Source organism: Paralichthys olivaceus, chromosome 6 (genome assembly GCF_024713975.1).
Source record: "Paralichthys olivaceus isolate ysfri-2021 chromosome 6, ASM2471397v2, whole genome shotgun sequence".
Lineage (NCBI taxonomy): Eukaryota > Metazoa > Chordata > Actinopteri > Pleuronectiformes > Paralichthyidae > Paralichthys > Paralichthys olivaceus.
In genome coordinates this window covers 11986912-12010536 of record NC_091098.1, presented here as the reverse complement: position 1 = coordinate 12010536, position 23625 = coordinate 11986912, and the positions used below count along the sequence as shown (strand labels likewise).

Here is a 23625-nt window from a genome sequence, read left to right as displayed (position 1 = left end):
GATAAAATTTCCTGGAAAGTCATTCGCTTTCCTAATGTGCAAAGTTAACGTGATGAACGACGAGCGATAATGCACCTTCTGCCTCCATCAGTCACCATTAAAACTGAGCACTGGCTATTGCATCTCAATACAGCATTATTAGCAGTGGGCTTTCTCAAGAAGATGGAGGACTCTGCATATTAACCCGGACAAGGTGCCTTGGCGTCTCGCTGAAGATGAGCAGCTACACTATTGTAAACTTTCTGAATGACCATCAGCTATGATTAATGTGAGTGTTTACTTGTGCTGATGAGAGGATTGTAACTGAACACATGGCAGCTGTAGATACTGAAGCTCGAGTGAGACACATCCTGCGTTCCCATAAACTGATTTATAGTCCCATCTCCACACGCTCCACATTTTATATCCTGATATTTTCTAACTCTCAGGAAAATGTCCAGACTCCCTTAGTGGAACATTCTCAGCTTCACTGTATCTGTGATTTAAACTTGACGACAACAACAAGACGATGATAAAAAACCTGCACCTCCCAGATCACTTATCTTCAGTATTGTGGCACTTTTCACATCCCCCAAAGATTTTCACTTGAGACTTTTTTCTGACGAAAGCGAACAATGATGTCCCCACTGACTCACACATGCAGCCCACACAACATCCCTCAAGTGCGTCTCGGTTCACCACAGGGTGATCTTCTTTCTGTTCTGTCTTTCAATGCAGGCAGCTACGATGATGAATGCTTTTCAACTTGACGGCCTTTTTCTTTTCTTTTCGTTTCTCAAAATTCCACACACACACACACACACGTGTGAATTCCATTGTCATAGTCAGGAGCTGAAGCTTATAATACAACATATAACACAAACACTTGTACATTGTTGGGTATAATTTGAAGGAGATCAACTGTGAATGTCTTATCTACAGGGAAAAGCTATTAAATGCAGCAATGATCCAGCATAAGCTCGAGAGACATGTTGAGAAAAGACACCCGTGTGAGGGGGGGAGTCAAAATCACAATGATGGAGGGAGTGTAGTTTTTACTACACTTAGTTGGCTTTTGTGCCTTTTGTCCATAAAAATAGTGGTGAGAGACAGAAAACTAAGGAATGAGAGAATAATGTGCAGTACTCGTCGCATGCACTCTTACTATCAGCTTTAAGGTCAACTCTGGACTTCTCACTTGATTTAGACCATCAGTTAACATTAGACATTTAGTTTACACATTGAACAAGGAGCTTATGGTCTCAGTCACAGTCTCAGTCCTCTTCAATACAGCACCATGTCCATTTCAAATACACTGTGTGACACACCCCAAAGTACCTTAAACATTGCTCAAATCTTGCACTAGCCGACAGCTCTATATTGCTTTAGCATTTCTTTTAATGTTTCCTTCAGTTCTTGTTTAGATTTAAATGTCTGCACCAAAAGAGACCTGGTCATAATCACAACAGTGCATTAAAGTCTATGGGAGTGTAGTACTTCTTATGTCTCTAGATCTATTATAGCTCCACAGAGAACTGCAAATGGCAAATAGCACTTTGTCAGTTTGGGCTGAAAGACTAAAAATCTGAGCGTGTGGAGTTTGAAGGAAGTGAGCTCACCAGACCTCCGCAGCCTCCTCATCATCACTGCTTGAGGCCATAGGATTGCGGCTACATTACAGATTAATAGCATAAAACACCTGGATCCCTGACAGAACGGCTCTGACACCACTACACTTGTGCAAATGTCAAAGCTAGAGAACCATTTGTAAGGTTTGAAGCATTTTACAACTTCTTGAGAATGTGTTGACCTTTAAGCTATTGCTACTTTGAATGAAGAGTTTTCTTCAGAGCTCTGAGTCCTCTAATTCAAAAGAGCTGTTTGAAAGCTTTTCTGTTTCCTATCGTCTCAACTAGAAAATCTATAAATCCACTCGTAACATTATTTCTATTCGTATTTCTGTACATGTTGTGTGTAAAAGATTTGTATAAAATTCTAACTCAAACACAGTGGCACGTTTCTCCACTCTGAGCAGGAAGAGCAGGTTGTGGAGTTACAGAAACAGTCCAGTCACACAACTCTCTCTCTCTCACACACACACAACCATGATGGATCACAAAACAGTCAGTGTACAGAAAGACAAAGCCGCCATTTAAGCTCAGCTGCCCACTGTTCTTTTCTGTCGTCCGCTGCATAAATCTCAGTCGAGGCATACAGAGAGCTTCCTCAAAGAGGGCTGAGGGGGGTTATCTGTTTTACTTTGTGGGCAGTCTGCAGGAGGTGGATGGTGGGGATCTCACCTTGTCTGCAGGGAGCCTGATGAAAGTCATGACAGCAGAGAGATATGGATATGGATGCACTTGTGTCAGACTCACAGTTGTTTCACTGTTTTGTGTATGTCTAACAGAATTAACCAAAAACTCTTTGTGGAGGTGTGGGGGAATGACACATGAAGAACCCATTGAATTTCACAACACCCTTCATTTCTCAGAGTAATTCATGGATCTTGATGGGAAAAAGTCAGACATGTTTAGGGGACTTATGAATGTGTGCAATTTGGTGCAGATTCAAATAAGTACGAGTGGATTTAAATGTGGTATAGCACTGTTGGGCCTTTATTTGCAGCAATATGTATTTTACTGAGTAGCGTACTAGTTCAGGGGTTTTGAAAGTGGAGTCCAGGGACGCCCAATGCTCATTAAAAGGGGGAAAAGGGGTCCCAGGCAAAAAGTGAAATCATTTACTTTCACTGTATTTTCATCCATATGTAACACTCGGACAGAATGTTTCACTATTTTGAAGAAAGCAAAAATCTTGTCAGATGGGGTCTGTGGTCTGGTTTGTGTCAGTTAAGGGGTCTTAAGGGGAGAACAGAAGTGATACTGTTCTGTTTACTAGATAGAGTCTGGTGGATTTATCAGTTTGCCGATAGAAGCCTTTCAGATTTATCTGTATAAGCGTTGGTGTTCTGATATGCACTGATACTAAAACTTTTATTTTAGAGAATGAACACTGTAGAAAATATATACATTTTTGCTAAAACAAATGTTTTCTAATTCAATTTATTTGTTTTCTTAGTATTTTTAGTTATTATAATAAGTTACCTGCTGGTAAGCTATAAAATATGAAACGTCAATTACGTTTGTCATAAGAGGTTAATAAGGACATCCCAAGAATCATTGCCAATTTAATATATATAGGTAGATATATCAGTATTGAAATATCAGCATTGGCAGTGGCAACCAAAAACCAAAATTCCATACGGGTCAGGCCCTCAGGAGATTTATTTTATTATATGTAAATGCTCCAAATAAGAGAGTGTACGTCATATTTCTCTTCCTGAGACATTCATATTCACATAAACTCTATCTCTCTCTCATGCAGACACACACACATGCACACACACATGCACAGACACACACACATTGGCACATAAATAGGTAACTGGGGATTGGTTCAACCACAACAACAGCTGCTCATGTCTGGTCACCTCCGTCTCTGCCAGCAGACAGCCAGGAAGTCTGTGGCCCAGAAGACACAGTTTACTGGCAGAGTCTGAAAGCATGTGCTGTGTTTGTATCAGACGCACAAAAAAGTTCTTTAACATTTCATAAAAGTAGAAATGAGGGGCAATGAATGATGCATTTTGGTGCTAGTTGTGAATGTATTAAGTAACATTTAGATCTTGTCACAGTACAAAATGCTCCAGACATCCTCTGCACGGTTGCGGCAGAATGCTGCTGTTAAATTGCATTAAACGGTGTGAGAAGGGATTTAAAGGTAACATGAGTGCAAAGTCAAAGGAAACATGCAGATGCAGGTGAACAGACTTGCAGATGTGAGCCGAGGTGAAAGTTGAAATTTCTTCATTTACTGTTATACCAAATTGATTAATCCGTTAACGTCTTCACTCATAATCCTAAATTGAAGCCAATTATTAAGATTAACTTTTAATTGAATTAGCTCCATGATATGCATCCTTGCATTTCAAAACCTAATGCGACATATCTGCTTACACACTTAATATTCATGTTCCAGCATTTGAGAAACCCCATTTCTTGATATAGCAGGAAGCCACTTTGTTTTCCACTCTCATTGTTGTTCGTCAGAGCCATTTCTCCTGCAGTCACCATGTAGAATAAACAATCATTTGACAAATGGGACTTGTTTAAATTGAGGATGAGACCTTCATACTTATCCTGAATTGTGTTATGGCTTCAGTCTTACGAGGAGAGACAGATTGGGAAATACGATATAACACTAATGCTGAGCCGGTCTCTGGTGGGTGTCAGGTCTTTAATCAAGCATCAGCCCAAATGTGCACACTCAAAGCTTTCACCTCTGTTTAGGGGATATTATTGCTGCTTTGCTGGGCTCACTGGGGGGTGGAAGTGGAGTCGCCATCATTGAGTAGACGAATCAGAAGATAGTAATGTGCTGTGACATCTCTGCAGACGTTTTGTGCTCCTCAGATGTATGCTCCAAATGACCTCCACTTAAAACCCAGCGTCTCCAGTGTGTGTGTCCCCTGTCGATCAGGGCGTGTCTTTAAATGGTCATCGGGGGGCCAATGAGAGGATGCGTGGAATGGAGTGGCACACACACACACAGGCACACTCATACTACGCAGATTAACGGAGTAAGCTGTGCCGCTCATCTGGGATAAATGCGGTCAGAGAGGGGAACAGCTGAGCAAACGGCTCTGGCAAGAGGCAGGGAGCAGTGTGGCGAGAGAGAGAGGGGAGCAGGGATGATGGACTATTCATCCCGGCACAGTGTTGGCGACCGGCTGCCACGTTGGATATGCATCAGCCCTGAACCTGGGAGAATGGGTACCAGTGGAGGTAATGATTACCAGACGCATGTATATACTTTACTCAACTGCCAACATGTTTGTATTGCTTCATGGGGCAAACTGCTGTGGGAAGTGGAGCAGCGAGGGAATAGTGAGGCCAGATATTTCAGTGGCACAGAGAGCGAACAGTTTGCAGAAGAAATGAGACGTCAGGGAAATTACAATCTCTTGATAGCTACAACTCCATGGCAATTTAACTTTTTCTGTCTCTTTTTAAAAAACAAAAAACATGAAATATAAAATGCCTAAAGTGCTGTAGGAGGAGGAATATGTTTAGTTTTCTCACACTAATTCATCTCATTCTTCAACAAAAGTGACATGATTTGCTGAGCAGCAGATGTGGTGCAGTGGTTAAGTCATGTTTTAGTTGAGGCAGAAGCAGAGGTATTACACTGGGACATGCACCCGCGTTATGCAGAACATTATGAGGCCAGATGGTCTCATGCTGATAGTCAGTTATGAACCAATGAAACCGGTGTCGTTAGGATAGATAAGTGATCTGCCACATTAATCCCTCACTACTTTGTCCAGATGAAGGAGGACACAGCAACAGTTTAAGTTGTCAGACTGTAATTAGCTGCCTAATGCTAAGTTTGAACTTGAGCTGTACATTCTAGAGATTTCATTCAAATGTCTCTTAACAATATATCTATATTCTTTTCATGAGAAAAACAATGCACCTGAAAGGGAAGATATCCGACAGGTGGGGTGCGACAAATTTTCTCCCACTTTATTCAACACCACTCTGGTGTCAAATGCATTAGCCCGTCCCTCATCTATCCACACAGAGAAATCAAAAGGCCCAGTGTAATTTAGCTTTCAAATTGAATTGTGACACTTCAAATCCACTCTGCTTTCAGAGGATGTCATCTTCTCGACCCATTTTGTTGCCCGATTCGATATACTTGCACGCCACTGAAGTCCTCTTTTCCGTGTCTCTGCAGGCTTTAGGAATTATCTAGTAAAAGTGTGATCCCGCTGTCTCATTTCACCACACTGACATTTCTAGGACAGACTTGTTGTCACTGAACATGGCGTTCAAAAAAACTGCATGTGCAAAAAACCATGTGCTTTAAAAATGACGCATCTGAAGGAATATTGCAGAGCAACGCCATGTTCAGGTTTCTTTATTTAGCTTTTGACGTGTTAAGAATTAGTTTCATCAAAAAACAATTGGATTTCAGAAAAAGAAATCTTTATTGACGGCTGCTCCTGGTGTAAGAAGACAGTGAGTATACACTGTGAGTCTGGACACATGGGATGTCTGGATGTAGTTTTATCTTGGGGTTAGCTTCAGATAAAATGTTCTTTCGTGCGTTTTAAGAGCCCTTGACATGGTTAACTGGGCTCTTTACATTGTAAACTATGTGTGAGATCCTGTGTTTTTGGTGTGACACGTGTCTTTGGTGCATCCTCAGGAGAGTGCACAACTCTGCCAAGGCCCAACAGTCCCCCACATTTAGATTCACTAGATCCAGACTTTAATTTGGATCTACACCAAATAAATCAACAAAATTTAATCAATGAAATTAAATCAACCAAACTGATGAAAATGTTTGAGAAATTGGAAAAAAACTGAATCCACGGTGCAATGGGTTCTTCCATGTCAGGCCCCTACCCCTTTAGATAATGTTATGGAAATCGGTTGAGTAGTTTTTGCCTAAACTTGCCACAAACACAGATGAGACTTGGTAGAGTTAATGAGGAGCTCAACAACTGTCAGCCTTGATATGAAGAAGCTGGATGTGTGTCCTCACAGGTCACATCAATACCTGTAGTCACAAATGTGTGTTTTGCATTCTGTGTCCTCTAGTGTGTGTACATGTAAAAGTGCACATGTAAACACGCGGTAACATCGAACAACCCGGCTTCACCTTCGTGTGGCAGCAGCAGTGTTGTTGTGCTGTGCCGTCACCTCGACAGATTGGGCGAGCAGCTGACGGCTGTTATCAAATTCCCCATTGCTCCTCTTTACCATTCATGTCTGAAGTGCAAACCTCCTGCCAGTGCCTCAGCAGTTCCCTCCCAGATCAAGGTTGAATCAAATCAAAAACCATGTCCACATGATTAGGCCTTACCAAAATGCTAATTACCTGGTGCGAGACAGAGATGCGCAGTAAGAGACTGGCAGGTGGATAAGGACACTTTGACAGAGTGCTTGATTATACACTTGTGGTTTTGTGCATTTTCCAGTTCCAGCTCCTTAAATGTGAGGATTTCTTTTGCTTTACTCTGTTGTCTTAGAAATTAATATAAGTAATTTGAAGATGTCACCTCTGGATTAGGGATTATGTGATGCAAAATGTTAACCAATTTTTGATACAGCTTCTGTGCTAGTGATCATTTAATGGCAAAAATAATTATTAATAGATACGGCATGTTCTTTTAACAGCCTTTGGCCTGGTTGTGTCTCCCCGAACCAACTGCTTTCATTCAACTGAACTTCATACATCGAACAAGTACTAGGCTTTATTCAGGTCAATCAATGTAACAGAAATGTCAGAGCCTAAAAATTAGTCATTTGAAATCTAGCTCTGGATGGTGTCTGAACCTTCCTGCTGCTGCTCTGCCACAAAATGGCTTTGTCAGGCTATTTTAGCGGAGACTTCAAAGATTACATTTCCCCAGATTTGCTATTCTGGGAGTAAAATGGCCTTTGCGGTGTGGCAGGCTTCTGATGGGAAATGTTCCTGCAGGGAAACCGAGAGACAGAGAGAGAGAGAGCGCCCTTGGTCGCTGTGACTTTTGGGCACAAATATTCATATTCACTCTCTTATTCTGATACAAACTCTGTTTAATCTCATCTCTGCAACACAGATTGACAGATGAACTCTTCATGTCCTCTGGTAACTGGTTACATTCTTGGTTGTGAGCTTAATCTGCCCACACTCAGCTTTCTTGCATAATCTCAAGAACCTTCTTTAATCCGTGGATGTCTGCGAGCTTTCACTTTAAACCTCTGGGGAGCCACACTTTGCCTGTATGTTTATGTGTGTGTGGTGCGTGTTTGCATTCATCGCCGTGACTCTCCTGCTCCGGAGCCTTTGCTGACTCGACTTTTCTCGCTGCTCACCGACAATAATGAGTACAGGGTTGGGTGTGACAGGATTCATACCAGCTCCATGCATTATTTAGCTGATGACCAGGTGGCAGATGCTGGAGTTGTGAGACCAGTGTCCCAGTGGGCAGAGGCTGCCCTCCTCCCCTCGACAGTCACATCACTTTTCCCGAATAAGATCAGTGATGTTCCTTTCAGCCGGTCCTCAGAGCTCACTGTGGCTTTTGTGGGTATCCTCCCAGTTGTTAATGTGGCCTCCCAGGGGCTTGTGTTTGAAAGCTTCCAGCCACCCACAGTTTTAAGGGCTAAAATCCACACTGTGAGAGCAGAAGTAACCATCACATTTACATGATCAAAATACCAAATCAACAACGGGACACCAAAGTGGTTCAGATAGGTAGATTTTGTTCCAGGATAAAGCAAGCATGTGTGCACAGTTATATTTTGGCTACACATCAAAATGCTACTTAAGAGAGGAATCTTGAATGTCAAGATAATCCATACTGCTGTTAATATCAACAGGGAAAATACATCCGCATAGTGATAATCCCATCAGAACCATATATGTATTTAAAGGAGATATAGAACAGAAGCTGGATGATAGGGATTTGGGGGATTGAATCTGAAGCCAATAATAGGAAATAAAAAATCATATATTAACCAATACTGTTATAAGAAAAGTAGCATGGCAGTCAGGAGAGGACATACATCTGCCAAGGCCCAACAGTCACTTTAAATTAAATCAAGCTGCACCAAATGTCACATACTCATATATCAGTTCTCTAAATATGACTTTTTCATTATGATCCATCTGTTCTCTGGGAAACCAACGAAAGTGTTTAAAAAAATGCCTTATATCTCACAGTGCTAAAGGAAGTGAAAACAATTCCCTAATCTTGCTTGAAACCAATTTAACAGACCAACCAATACATGGACAGATGAGATGACACAATCAAACCCTTATGACGATAAACATTTTTTATTGTCCGACAGATAAAACAGTCTGGCTCAAATATTAAATGTAAGTTCATTTTCAGACTGAAATGTTCTGTGTTGAAATCATTTGCACATTCAGACATACAGCTTTAAATTAAGAGAATTTATTGCTGTTTGTAGTCGATTACAAACACATTGGTATTTCTTTCCCAGTGCGTCTCTGAGCACTCCATATTTCTCCGATGCGCGAAGATGGGTCGCCGTAAATCAGGTCAAGTAATTAAGGACTCGAGTCATCAACGTAGCCTCTCACATTATTGTGCTGCTGTACGCCATTATGTCTGTGCATAATGTTCATACATCGAGTTGTGTGGCAAAAACAAAAAGTGTCTGTCCAACATCTCACCAGCTGAGGCCCACGCTTGGAATCCAACGAGGCTAATTGCAGTCATTAGCTCAGCTTTAGGGGAGCGGATCAGATGTTGTTAGGACATGGGCGTTCATAGTGACACATTCTGCTGTATTGTGTAGCATCATCCAAAGCTAACTGCAGCACCATACTGGCTGGTGTAATTGGGATATGTTAATTAGTCTATTGGATGGAGTTTGTACTCTCCTGAGTATTGCCTTTGTGTGCTGCCCTTTTCTGTGTACAAAGCCATCCTAATGCTTATGTCACTGTAAGTGTGTGTGTGTGTGTGTGTGTGTGTGTGTGTGAGAGGAACAGAGAAATCATCGCAAAGTGTGTGTGTGTTTGTATATATGCATGCGACACACTGGGGATGAAGCTAATGAGGCCGTCATTTGTTTAACGTAATCACCCACTAGTTTATGCCACCCGGTTCCCCTGGCACAGGGACAAGCCCTATTATAAAAAGGGCGTGTTTGAATCACATTATGACACAGCCGCTGCTGCCCCAACCTATCTGTTCCCCTCACCATGACTCCCACGCTCACATCCTGAAATGGACCATCAATGCCCGGCTGCCAATGTTCCAGCCAAGCATGAATAATGCCATTCACTAGGAATGCACCGGTGGCCCCGAAAGTCTGAAATGGTTTTGGTTCCCTGTGGTAACTTCCACTAAAATATGTTAAATAGTGAAAAATATTTTTTCTTCTTTTTTCTATTTTCTTTCAGCATTCGACCAAGTGCCTAGATTTAATGCACAAGTTGTCAAAAGATGCTCCACATGAATTTACCTTTTTTGCAATCTTTTTTTTACTGTAAAGCAGAGTGGAAAAGAAAATAGCTCCTTGCATTTGATAGTGTTTTCAAACAAACTAAAATGTAGCTGGCCTTGATGTTTGTTCCAAGTGGAGTGGAGGCTTTTTATGCTTTATTTTTTAACATAAACTGAAACGTTGCATGAGTGAAGTGAAATCTCAGGGTGACAGACTGTATGGGGAACTTCAGATGCAGACTCTTGTGACACATATGAACAGATCTATGGAAGCAAAATATAATTTTAATTATATTAGACTGCAAATCAGTTGACAGTCAGCCCATCATATCGACTGCCTATCTTCTTCAAGATAACAAACATCACCCCATTTCACCCCATTGCCTGTGAGAGGATCAGGTACCACTAACAAAAGCAGGCCTTTCATTGCCCCTCAATATTGGTATGAAAATAAAAAAGTACAGTTTCCATGTTTTATTGGGTGAAGGAATAAACACCTCACATCAAAGATAAACAGATTTTTTCTGGCTATATCTTTCCCTGCACCAAACAAGTGTTTGGTTTTTGTTCTATCCTTCATGTCTCAGTTGAAATATCACTAGAGGAAAGTACAGTGTAAAACGGGGCCCGAGTGTAACGAATGGCTTAATCAGAGCTTACATGGAGGAGGCTGCAGACATCAGATGATTGCAGGGCTGGGATCAGGCTGAAGACATTCAGCTTCATAATCATTGGTATGAAAACCTCATTCATGTTGGCATTTTTCCACCGTATTATGTTGACCTAAGATGGCATCTGCAAATTGCTTGTTTTGTTTTATCAACAGTTTAAAAAGATTTTCATTGTACAAAAAAACGGAAGTTGAATGTTTTTGTTTTATTGTGGACTGTCGGTGTATATTTGCTGTTAATATGTATTTTCAGATGGCTGCTTGACCTATCCTGTGTTTGTTTGGTGTGTTGTTTGCACACGTCCTCAGAAATTAATGGGATTCATGCGCAAGATGCAATCCCCACATGATAGGTCAGGGCAGTAGTGAGTCCTTGACAGGGTCAGTGGGAAAGTTATCAGCAGCAGAAATGTTGGAGGACAAGCTGTGTGACCAGGTGCAGGATTATCCACATTTGTATGATTTGCCTTTACTGATCTAAACATCAGCCACATGTTGATCTCAAGTGTTGCCATCTTGGTTTCTGTTTACTGCACGCAAACATAGAAGTGGCAGAAAGATCAGTCAGAGTCAAAGATTATAGAGTGTAGGGTTTTGCGATGCTTAGTTTGATTTCTGTCCGAACTCCTCCAAGCCTGAGAGAAAACTAACTAACCCTGAATTGAACCCGACAGGCATGTTTACCCTCACTACATGCACATGCTGTGTTAAAAATCAAGTAGCTAGCCAAGCAAATGTCCTAATTTTTGTTTAAAACCCATTCACACACCCATATTATCACTCTAGACTGAATAAATGACAAATCAAGAGTAGAAAGCTCAATCTGCGAGGTGTCTGTCTGCCTTCCAGTATTGATGCACAGGATGAATATAATCACAGTTTTTCTCCGGGATGATAATAGCACAGATGGACTGTGGCATATTGATATCCTTTATTGTTCGGAGACCACAAAGCTCTGAAGCTTAACAGCATAGAGTTATTTGTTAGATGATGCACCATTAAGGAGCACAATACTGAGCAGATCATTGAGGATTATTCTTTGTCATGAGCACAATGATCTCTGGTCCTCGTCCTGTACTCGCAGCTCAGATATTAAGCAAAATAATGAGAGAATAAGCCTGCAGCACTGATATTCACTAACTTAATATGCTGCAAGACAGATCGGTGATTCCATTATGGGGCAGTGCTGCACAATATCAGACAAGTATTTTTCGTTTCATCTAGTCCTCTGAAACATAAAAAGCATTGTTTTGGCTGTGAAGTATTTTTGATGTGGTATCGTGTGAGGAGCAGCCACAAGGGAGATGTATGGAAAATGTAAAATATGCTGTCACAATCTCTGCTGGATAATGAAAAGGTCTCGCAACACAAGAGGAATCTTACTTCAAAAAGAAAAGTGTGAGAAGTCAGAGGAGGACCTTACCCTCTGCAGGCACGGTCATAAGAAGGAGAATCTCTCATTCTCTTATATCTGGCTGCTCTTGTCAAAAAGGCAGATGGTTGTTTGGAGATTCTGGAGGTGTTTTTTATTGAAAAAGATATTTGCGAGAGTTAGACTTGGTTGGGAGGTGGCAGGTAACATGATTATTTATCCTCAACCCAACTGTCTGATGAAACAATATTTAGACTTTGTTAACATGCACACAAATATTCCGATATATTCCCTGATTAAGACAGTAGTCACTGAGTCACTGAGACACCGGCGTGTAAACAGCACTCTGTTAACACTTAGAATAAGCACTAATCAAATTAATTGGAGTATTCTGACCTACAGCATTTTGCAACATCAAAATACAAATCAAATGGATATTATGAGGTGTTATGATGAGTACAAACATCACATTGGCAAAAGGTCATTCATGCTCTGTAACATAAACAGGAATATGAATAGAATATTCTATTAGCAACTCACGTAAACACCGTAATTTAAATAATGTCTTATTCTGAATAAGATCAATATTTGGAATATTTGTCACCTAAATATGTTTTATTTTTTTAAAGCCCTGTCTCACAATGTTATTACAAACCAAAAATAGATTTTTTTCGGGTAAATGCGCCCTGTTCAAGAGTTTCTTTTAAGTACCCTGCTGACAAACTAACAGAGGAGGTGAGAATGAAATAAACCATTGGAGCCTCTGAAAATCTAAGTTTCTGTCAATTCAAAGTTGAGGTCACAAGCAAGAGGGAGTGGACATGTTATAACCAGATGAGCATCTGGACTGTTTCTTCCTAATAGGAATGATTATTAATGCAGGGGGCCAGGAGGCCAGCTGGGTCCCGTGATTGCCCTTGTGCCATCTCCTCTGGGAGCCCGACTGTCCCGTGGAGCTGAGGGCCAAATCAATGGCTGTGATCGGGACTGCAGCTGCGTCTTCTCTGTAAACATTATCCCCCCACACCTCGGGAAATGCTGGCTGCCTTATTGAAATAGATGACCGCTCATATTAACAGCTTTAATCTATTACAAGAGAGGAAAGCCATGCATCTAAATGTGACATGGACACATATTCTTTAATAGCATTTGTTCTGATTTAATCAGTACCACCTTCTCTCATCATCAATTTATCACCTTCTGCTTGTCATTTATTCTTTTCTTTTTAACTCATGAACTTCTATTGGAGTCAATCTAAACTCATGACACAGAAGGCATAACAAATCATTAAATACATATGTGATTGAGCTGTATTCACAACAGGAGAACAAAGTCATAAATATAAATAATTTGTAAGTTACACTGAGTGTGTCGTACACCACACAGTGTATTGATCATCCTTGGTTTATAGCCGTGTGGCAGTTTTTAGCTGCTCATTCTTATTCTGCTGATGAGTAATTTCACTCTAATCCCACTTCTTGCCCTCTAAACACTATTCATCACCTTTCTGACTCGTAGCAAACACGTTCAGTTTGTTTTATGCTTGTGTAAGTGAATAATGTTTCCGCTAAAGCATTGCTACACTCTTATTCTTCCACCCTATTCCATCATTATTATAGTCTAAAATGGCTCCGGCAGTCAACATAGCCTCTAATTTAGGGCAGAGGGAGCCAAGGTCGGCATCCACACAATTCAAGTGAAGGGAGCTCTTCTCTCCTACAGAAAACACTGCCCCTGAACGCCTCGTCTGTAGTGCTACCGATACTTCAATCCCATTGTGATGTCACATGTCACACACCTTATATCATCCCATGTGCAAAATGCACATCTATACAGCAGCTTAAAGGTCCAGTGTGTAAGGAAGGAGAGGGCGAGGTGAGGGGTGTTCAGCTGCAACATGCACTTTCAACACTAGATATCACTAAATTCTACACACTGTACCTTTAACGGATGCCGAGGGCCCCATGCCTGTGTTGGCCTTGGGTCCCCAAATTGCTAAATCCGCCACTGCTGCCACCAGAGGGCAATTCAGATGATTTGACATCACTTTTGGGAGACGTCATGTTCTCCAATTTTTATACAATCTATGGTTGCATTGCTTGATGGTGAATGACAGAACAATAGATTGTATTAGGCTCCATTGAAGAGAAACTGAGTGAGGACTGTTAGTCTGCTATACATTGAAACATATGACCATGGACTACCTGACTCTGTTTCACGCTGTCTGCATCATCCTTTTCTAAACATGCAAACTGCAGCAAACAAAGACATCCTTAAGCACAGTAAGTTGTGTAAATAAAACTCAGGAAGTGAGGCTGAGACTGTGTCTCTTCTGTCTCCTGTCGGTATGGAAGGTGTGACAATCTTTGCTGATGTTGCCAGTAACAATTTGTCAAACATATTTGCTAATAAATTTGGAAATGAAATATAAACAGGCAGAGCGACGCTGCAAATTACTGTTTGATTACCGGAATGCAATCTCTGTGGGAAGAACAAATCACAAAAACACCAAATCAAATGTGTAGTTACAGATAGCTTTGAGTTCTTGTTAATACATGTCTGCTCCTGGAGAGAGAAAGATGCTGAAAGATGAGAGATCTCAGAAAGCTGTTGTTTCATAACCTGATTAGTGGCCCACTAAACTAGAAAATAATCCAAAGGCTTTGTAAATTGTGTCTATCTTCGGTGCAGGGAGGAGCTCTTTATTTAATGATTTCCTGCATTATCACTTCTGCTGCAGTGTTTTGACATTTCTTTCTTTTATTATGATTCCTGTGTGTTATTTAGAAAATGTTAATGCTGACACTTCCCCCTGTCTCAGGTTGGATTTAAGATGTCTTACCTTCAGTCAATTTTTGTTTGAGTTAACTTGTCATCTGTGACAAGATTTCGGAAAATTCAGCGTTACTTCCTATTTTGAGAAAGAAAGAGTGTTTGGAGTGACTTCTTCGATCTTCTGCATCTCATTTTCCTTTCATCCTCCCTCTCTCTCCCGTTCAGGATTTGTGTCAGACAGAAATTTGGTGTTCACTCTTTTCTTTCCCTCCCCCCTTAAAATATCAACTTCGGCTGTTTCTTTTAAGCTCAGGCTGTAGTGTTTTCTGCAATACTCTTTATTAAAATTGCAGTTTGTGAAGTTTTAGTCGTAACCCTTCAGCTTCTCCACTGGAGATTTCCCTGTGATTTGTTTAAAGGTTAGTCGCTGTGAGTAGACTGATGTGTTTTGCTTTTCCCCCGTTTTACATCTCAGACGCATTCCTCTGTTGTATGTTTTCATCCAAGACAATTTGTTAGCTTTGATGTTTCCAAAGTGAAGAGATGCTATGTTCTCGTTCATAATGTATCAGCAGGCTGTCGCAGTTGCTAGTGCCCATTGTAAACATATCAGTTTTTAATGGGCTGGTTGCACTGACCTGCAGTAAGTTAACCGTGGCTGCAGAACCCTGAACTGGAGAATCAGTTTCATGCTGATCAGTAACCTCCCTTGTGTTGATGAGTCTCAGTCACTGCTGCAGAGCACTGGTCGCCTCTTTATTCAAAATGTATTGATATAAAATGTCCAAATTGCCCTAAATTTGACACTGCACTACATCAGGTACTTAACATGAATGGTTGTCGAGATATGTGAGTCACAGACAGAAATTTCTGCAATTATTAAATAGATGCCATGCCAATTGAGACCCTTTCTTTCTGTCACTCGATATTTCCTAAAGCTGCGCTCACTTCCAACTCTTCAGTCTGTAGCAGGCAACAGAGAAGATGACAGGATTGGTCCAGGTCGTCCATGTAGCCTCGACCTACACTCATCCCCTTCTCTTATCCAGAAAATTGGTTTTTCGGTCGGCTAAGCCAGCTTGATGTCACCTCAGAGCCGCAGCCTTTAAGTCACCTTGATAAGTGATTGACATCCGGGTTAACCTGCTGCTGACCAAGCATCAGCAGGTTTCACTGTTTAATACTGTGTGCCTCTTCAAAGACTTTTACCATCCTACAAGAGAAACTTTTTTCTGACTTTAAACTTTGACTTCACTCTTGTCAAAGCTTGTTTGGTAAAAAGCAAATAGTCTGAAGCCTTTCTGCTGAAGTTCATCTCTTGCTCCTCCTCATTCCCACTTCAGGAACTTGAAGGCTTTGACGTGTTATTACAATCTGAAGCTGCTGTTTTGCCAGAGACAAGTGAATAATGTGGCCTGTGACTTTCGATCTGAAGGCGTTACAGATAATACAATGATTCGCCACCTTTCAAGCCCATGTACTGTATTTATAAAGATTCATTCATCAAATCAGATTGACTTTCGGCAGATTCAGAGGGACTTTCATTGTAAGTCACTTTAAATCTTCACAAATGGAGTAATCTGTCGTGCACTTGTCTAAAGATGAGACGGGACCAAGGAACCCTAAGAAGTCTGTAAATATTCCACTCTTTACATTTATGTTGGAGCCCGTTTATCAATGACAAGTGCTTGGTGAGGGAATCATTAGCTGTCCCAGGATTGTGTTGTTGTTTATCAGTGATTTAAGTTTTAATATGCACACTGTCGAGCTCTGGCAGCACAATCACCAAAGTGTTCTGCTGAGACTTTTCATTTGGCTCTGTTCATTTGATTTGATCTAATTGGAGCTTTTGAATGGCTTCTGGGTAAAGAGGTATGGGCAGGAGAGGACAAGCTATCATTCTTTAATTTGTATGGAATGGTGTCTGACACGAACATGCACAGGCCGGATGAAAACAGCCTATTCTTGATGGAGAGCGCCAGGACGTAATAAGAGACGTGTGGACAGAGAGGATAGGGGACAATCAATTGAAACAGACTCAGAGGAGAGAGGAAAACACAAGAACTCAAATTAGGAGGGAAAATGACTGTAAATGGAGGTTATTTAAAAATATAGACAAATAGAATTGTTTCGTCAATAACTAATTAATTATGAATTATTATATCCTACAAATTTGTCTAATATTTTTTTTTTTTTTTAAGATTAACTGTTTAATTAATTACTGCCCCCAAAAAAGCCTCTTTAGTTCCAGCTCCTCAAATATCTGAATTTGCTGCTTTTTCTTGTTTCATGTAAGAAAAGCTTTCTTGAATTTCTGGACAATTTGTAAGTTGACCTGGCACCACCCACTTTATGAATCAAATCCTGGAGGTCAGACTGTTTGACTCCTTATCCCTTTATAAAATCTTAAAGACATTTTTTTATAACATTATTTTATATTATTTTCAGTCACATTTATAACAATGTTATACAACCGAACCTGCTTTTTATTTTAATTTATCATTTATTTATTCTGCTTCCTTTGATTAATGGTTTCTTGACATTTAAACTGTTTTTGAATTGATTTAACATTTTGATTTTGTAATTACTTTGTAAATGTCTTTAGAAAAAGTTTCAAAACATTTATAATGTTGAATTATTAAAGAATTGATGAAGAGGATTGCGCGTTACACATTTTTTCTAAAACAATAAACCAACTGTTATTACTGTTTTAAAATAAAAACAAATGCAATCTTAATATAACGGATAGTCTCTGTGAAACTGTCAATTGTTGTTGTCATTGTGTCAGAGGGTTGTAATTTTTGAGGCTATTCATAATTCAGAAAAACAACACAACAAATTATGACCCCAACTTCTCTGTGACATTATCTCAGCAAAACAAAACATACCAAAGCTTACATTTATGCCAGTTCTCTCATAATGAATTATCTCTCAAAGCGTTCACATTATTGCTATTATAATTAGAATGAATCTGACAATAATTGTAGGAATGCCCTGAAGATCATGAGTTGATGACAGTGTAAGATTATCCCCGGAGGAAAACTCCTTTAAGTGCAGCATGAAAGCAGCACAATGGCTCCACTGACAAGGTATTCATTTTTACTTTGTATGAAGATGATGAGCTGTTGAAAAGGGAATCTGAGCTGCTCTGAATCACCTATTGAACTGGTATCAAAGCCCTTCATTAATCCACAGCTCCAAAGTAAGAGCTGCTGTCTTTCCTCTAAGGATTGGTACATATTTAACATGGCCATTACTTCGTTTGGCTGTATCGGCAGAGGGAGGACATTTATTTTCCGGGTAATGGTTTGCAGCATCGTCTCCAGTTCATTTATTTAAACAGCTCTTCATCTCAAGTGTGTCTCAAATGACTCCACATGTTGTGGAGTTTATCTGCTTTCAACTAATCAACAATCAGTCATGGGAAGAGATGAAACAATGTCAAAATAAGATACAGATTCAGAGTAATAGACAGGCACACACTAGAGCAGATACCTCCGGCCCAGCACACACTAAATATCAGTCCCTTTAACATGTCAGTATAAGAAACAATATACAGAGTAAAAGTTGGAATCTTCATAACTTCTTCAAAACACAGCTTTAGACGTGAAGTCTGTGTTGCATCCTTCGGAGGCTGCATTTTATTTTGTCACTGCCAGTCTGTCCCATTTCAAAGTCTTCTTCAAATGGCTCCTTTCAACCCTGAAAAACAAAATGGCCAACCTATCCAAGTATTCATTGCTCTTCAGTAACAAAATGTTTTTCAAAGAGATTATGGCGACAGCAAGTGAGGAGACGTCCAGTGCTTGAGTATCCCGCTTCTATTCAAATAAACAACGGTTCACATGTTAAAAAAAGCCAACTCTGTTGCTAAGCAACGGCAGTTAGTGCGGGACAAGCCGGTGATGTCGACCAAAGAAAGCCATTGTTAACCAGACCGTCTTATTTTGCTTTGGCTTTCATGACTTTCATGATGCAGCCCCTGAATCGAGACACTGAGTAAGACTAGCAATGATAAAGACAGCAAAGAAAGTTTGAGAAAATCTTATGTAACTGGAACAAATAAACATTGATATCAGAATGTGAACTCCATCAGTGCCTGCTCCGTTTGTACTGGAGCTCTTCTTGAGAGATGGGACATGTCAGGTTCCTCACTGGCAAGGTAAACAGACAAAAAACAGCAAAACACAAGAAACCCTTGACTGCCACAAAATGCTGACTTGTTGGATTACCATCCTTGAAGTGACAGAAAGCCCTGGAGTGACGGAGAGCGATTCACTGGGGAGATCTGAGGCTGAAGAACCGGAGAGACAGCCTGAGACACGGTGAAAGAGAAGGAGAGATCTAAAGACGGAGAGAGGCGAAGTGACAGGGCAACAGAGAGTACCAACTTAAAAAAGAGAGATTTTGTGGGGCAGGCATGCCTCAGGGCCTGGAAACCTACTGCAGAGGGATTAATGATGCCAGGTTTGACCCAACACTTGTTTACAAAGAGACACACAGCTGTTCTTACTATCGCTGTCTTCCCTCGCCATGCCGGAGGGCACGAAGCAAACGTTAAGGCAACAGTGGCTGACATGCAACTACATATAAGGACCTCAGGAGCATAGGAAAGTGATAAGACAGACATTTCGTTTCCAGTGGATTTCACACAAGGTTGTGTTTAGATTGAGAATGCACATGAATACATTTGGATAGGAAAGGACGGAGAGGGGAGATGATCTGTAGGGAGACGAGCGGTTCTCCTGTGGCTCCTGAAACTCTGTGTTCATCTGACATATTTAATGTTACCAACGAGGACACGGGTGTAGCGCCTGTAGATACATGTTACTAAATGAGGTCAACACAGACCTTGACCAAATGTGTCCCACTCAGCCTCTCAAGGTTGTAATAAGGACAAACTCTTTTCTCCCTAAGTGAAAACATGGATTGCTTGAATATACTGTGCTTGATACAAGAGCCTCAAGATTCTAGCTCTGTCCGTCTCACTTTTCCAAAAATCAGGTCTGAACAGATTTGACATGACACATATTAGATCCAAATATATTCAACTCCTCCCACCACTTCTTGATGTTGCTCCGCTCGTCCGGTGGCTCCTCAGCTGCTGCTAACAGGTGGACCCACAGGTTTGTGGAAGACAGTTGCAGGGTACAAAGACGACAAGCAGCCTCACCTTTGATTTGCTGTCTGCAGTGCAGGCACGAGGCAAACGACTTCAGACTGATGCACTTAGACTTTATGTTTTGGATTTCAAAAAAAAAAAAAAAGTGACAGATTAATCTCTCCATCTCTATTTCAATTCCCTCAACAACTGCTGATCCAGTCAACTTCAAACTTGGTGGGTGTATTGCTGACAATGCCAAGTTAGAGTGGTTTTTTTTGGATTATTGATTCTCAAGGAAGTTTCAAACTTTGGCTTCCTACATGTGACTGGACCTGAAGAAAAAGACTGAACTTTTGTTCAGCATTTGGACAATTTAAAGTATGCACATGCCAGGGAGTTATGACATGCCTTTACCTCAAGACATTAAAGAGCAGCAGACTCCAGTAGCAAACCAGACCAACACAAACACACACACACACACACACACACACACACACAAACACAAACACACACACACACACACACACACACACACACACACACACACACACACACACACACACACACACACACACACACACACACACACACACACACACACAGCTGCCTGGAAATAACGCCGGCCAAGCTATCAGCCCCCACTGACAGGGAAGGGCACTGCTCTACTTCATAAAGTGTACACCCCACAATGCAGTCTGTGTAAATGACACTGACCCCGGTGGCAATGCTGCTCCGTAGCATCCATTACAAGAAGCTGTTTTGGCTGAGAGGCCTCCCTTAATTTAGCTACTCTAGATGACCTTTGACCAAACTGCTGGACTGGCTGCGCCACTCTGCTGCCTTGAATATAGGACACACTCAGATCCACTCAGCTCAGGCAGGATTAAATGTGTAGTCTCTGCACCTGACCAAACGTCCCAAAAAAAACAAGCTACAATGATATAAAGCAGCAATTCCTCACTTTTAAGTTTCAGTTTTTCAGATTTAGTTTCAGTGACTTTCAACACTGAATTGAGTTAGATTGATTGATTGTTCTTGATTCATTTATTATGAATCAGTTATTTAATTAGTGGACTAATTATTTCTGTACTAATTGATTATCATACTTCATTAGAGCCGTTTTCAGACATCAGATCGTGAAGGAGTTTTCCATTAACACAAGAAGAACACAGGAGATTTTATTTTCTCACAGAAAGTATTTAACAGTATCTTTAAACTCCAAAAATACAAAAAAGTATTTTGATACAAAATATGATTAAATTTTCATCAAACTTATCAAATACAAGATTTTGAATGTGTATTTCAAATACATGTATCTTAAATACTGCCCATCGCTGCTGACACATTTGCATTCTCACATACAGCTTCTCCAGAAAATGTTTGTAAAATCTCCGGACTTGAATGTCTGTAAGCAACTTAGGTCCGAAACCACAAGTTTCTCTGTCATTAACATGTCAACTGTCGTGGGAATGAGACAAACGATCAGCAGTGCGAGGCGGCAGCTTTACTTATACAGTTGTGGAGTAGCATGGAGGCAGAAAAAGCAGCAGAGTGACTTGGCGGGGTTGAAAACCTGACGGTGTCAAGGTTCAAAGAGCACCAACCCCTGTCTGTCTATCTCCTGCTGCTGCTGGCGGTGTCGAAACAGCAGTTGTTGTTGGTGCAGGCAGACAGAAATGTCAACACCCAGTAACCGCAGCACTTAGAAAACTCCCTCCACTTCTTTGCCTAGCAACACATTGCAGTGACAGCTTACATCACCGAGCTCGCTGGCAGAGTCCTCTGCTATGATCCTGTCAGCGGCGAGCTGTAAATGGGGAAAAGGCAAATTGTAGAATATGGAAAAAGTGACAGGAAGCGCTGAGGAGGTGTCCAGCTGACAACAATTAGGCCCATTTTGTGACACTGTCACTGGGGACGCAGACGTGAATTCTTGAACGTGAACGCTGGTTTTGTTTGAAGTTGTGTCTGGAAGAAAAATGAAAAGATCTTTTTTGTCGCAGTCGCTTTGACTTAGGTGTTTGTGTGTGTCTGTGTGTGTGTGTGTGAGAGATGACAACACACACACATGCATAAGTGCTGTGAATGTGTCTGATGTTTAAGCCAACGAGGTGTTGAATTATTTACCTGTATGTGCTGGTATGTGATGTATACCCTCGTGCATGCGGCTAATAATCTCATTTCTTTATTCCCAGGCAGCGGTCATGAATTTCACAATCTGTGTCGCTTGTAAATGACATGTCTCATTGTTAATGAGTTCACCCTTGGTAACACATGTTTTCAGAGACTCATATTTATTACTAGAATGGAGCTTTGTGTCATTGAGTCTAATTATCCATCATGGATTAATAAAGTTTCTGTATTTGCTTTTCATTATAAATTCAACTACTACATCTGACTGTAAACAAGGATTTAAAAAAGATGTTCTAATTTTCACAGTCATATTTTTTTAGATTACAAATGATTTCATTCTGCCTGTTTTCCTCTCTTGAATCTCAGATTACATGAATGATGAAAATTTTTCTGTATCAGTGAAAGCACTTTAACCGTCATACTTACATAGCTGTTACACAAGGACCCATTAATGCCATCAAGCACACTATGTGCGCTTGCGGCAGCTCAGTGACATTCATTTTAATAAAGGGATTTCACACAAAGTCTGCAATGGGAGCTCTCTTGTGGCTGTTATTATACAGGCTTATAAGGTACATTTACTAAAAATTAGATTTGGACTATATTATATTTCATCCATAATCTATACTGCTTATCTTTTGAGGGTCGCAGGGGAATTCCTCCAGCGACTGGGCGGGGCACACAGGGCCAACAACTATTCACAGTCACACCCACAGTCAATGTAGAGTCACCAACTAACCTGACACCAATTTGCATGTCTTCAGTCTGTGGGAGGAAGCCAGAGAAAACCCAAACAGATATGAGGAGTATATGCAAACTCCACACAGGCCAGGATCTGAACAGGACCTTTCTCCATGTGAGGTGACAGTGCTAACCGCTGTACCACTGTGCCGCCTCTAAAGCTAATGGTGATCATTTTGAATCGTGCCTCACCCTCAGTATCTATCTGTTACAGTTCTATGTATAAATGTACTTATTTTTTTGTGAATGTTTCAAGACTACAGCTTCGTGTCTGTATTCATAATAATCCTGCAGCTCCTGACTGAAGTGACAGTAAATGTCAAGTGTTTGCACTTTGATCTGACTCATGTGCCAAACCCTTCCAGCTTAACCTACATTTATACCAGTGATGTCACCTCCAGATTGTTGGGCGTTTGAACTAGAGGAAGTGTTTGGTGGATAATGGCATGAGTCACTGTTTACATTTTAAAACCAGAGGCGTGGATGGCAAAGCCTTTTTGATTTGGGCGGAAAGTATCTGATTGGTTTATATTTGACAAAAGGCCTAAGCCTGACAGTCACTATCACCAAGTGTTTATTCTACGTTTCCTCTCTGGATGTCATTACTCCTTTGCACTAGGAAAAATATATAATTATCTATTGAAGGGTTATATGTGGATGGTGGATGCAGGGTTTAGGGTTAATTCTTGGTCTTGTTGTACATTCGTCTTGCTAGAGGGAAAGGTTTTACAGCCACTGATTTTCCACTCCGCTCTCTCATGGCACATTGACTAATGTGACCGCTCCAGTGCCAACCCCCAACCAATATGTCTCTTAGG

At 40.8% G+C, this 23625-nt stretch overlaps 1 protein-coding gene across 9 annotated transcripts in view; it reads left to right on the top strand.

Moving 5' to 3' along the window:
- Positions 1 to 23625, top strand: part of kazna (kazrin, periplakin interacting protein a) — a 166151-nt gene that overhangs the window by 74797 nt on the left and 67729 nt on the right. The window contains exon 1 of one of the 9 annotated variants that reach the window (XM_069525925.1): positions 4598 to 4823. The exons of the other annotated variants lie outside the window; for them this stretch is intronic. Within the exon in view, the coding sequence (XP_069382026.1) occupies positions 4646 to 4823 (178 nt within the window). The 5' untranslated portion in view covers positions 4598 to 4645. Of the gene's footprint in view, positions 1 to 4597; positions 4824 to 23625 lie in introns of those variants that run through there. 9 annotated transcript variants of the gene reach the window in all.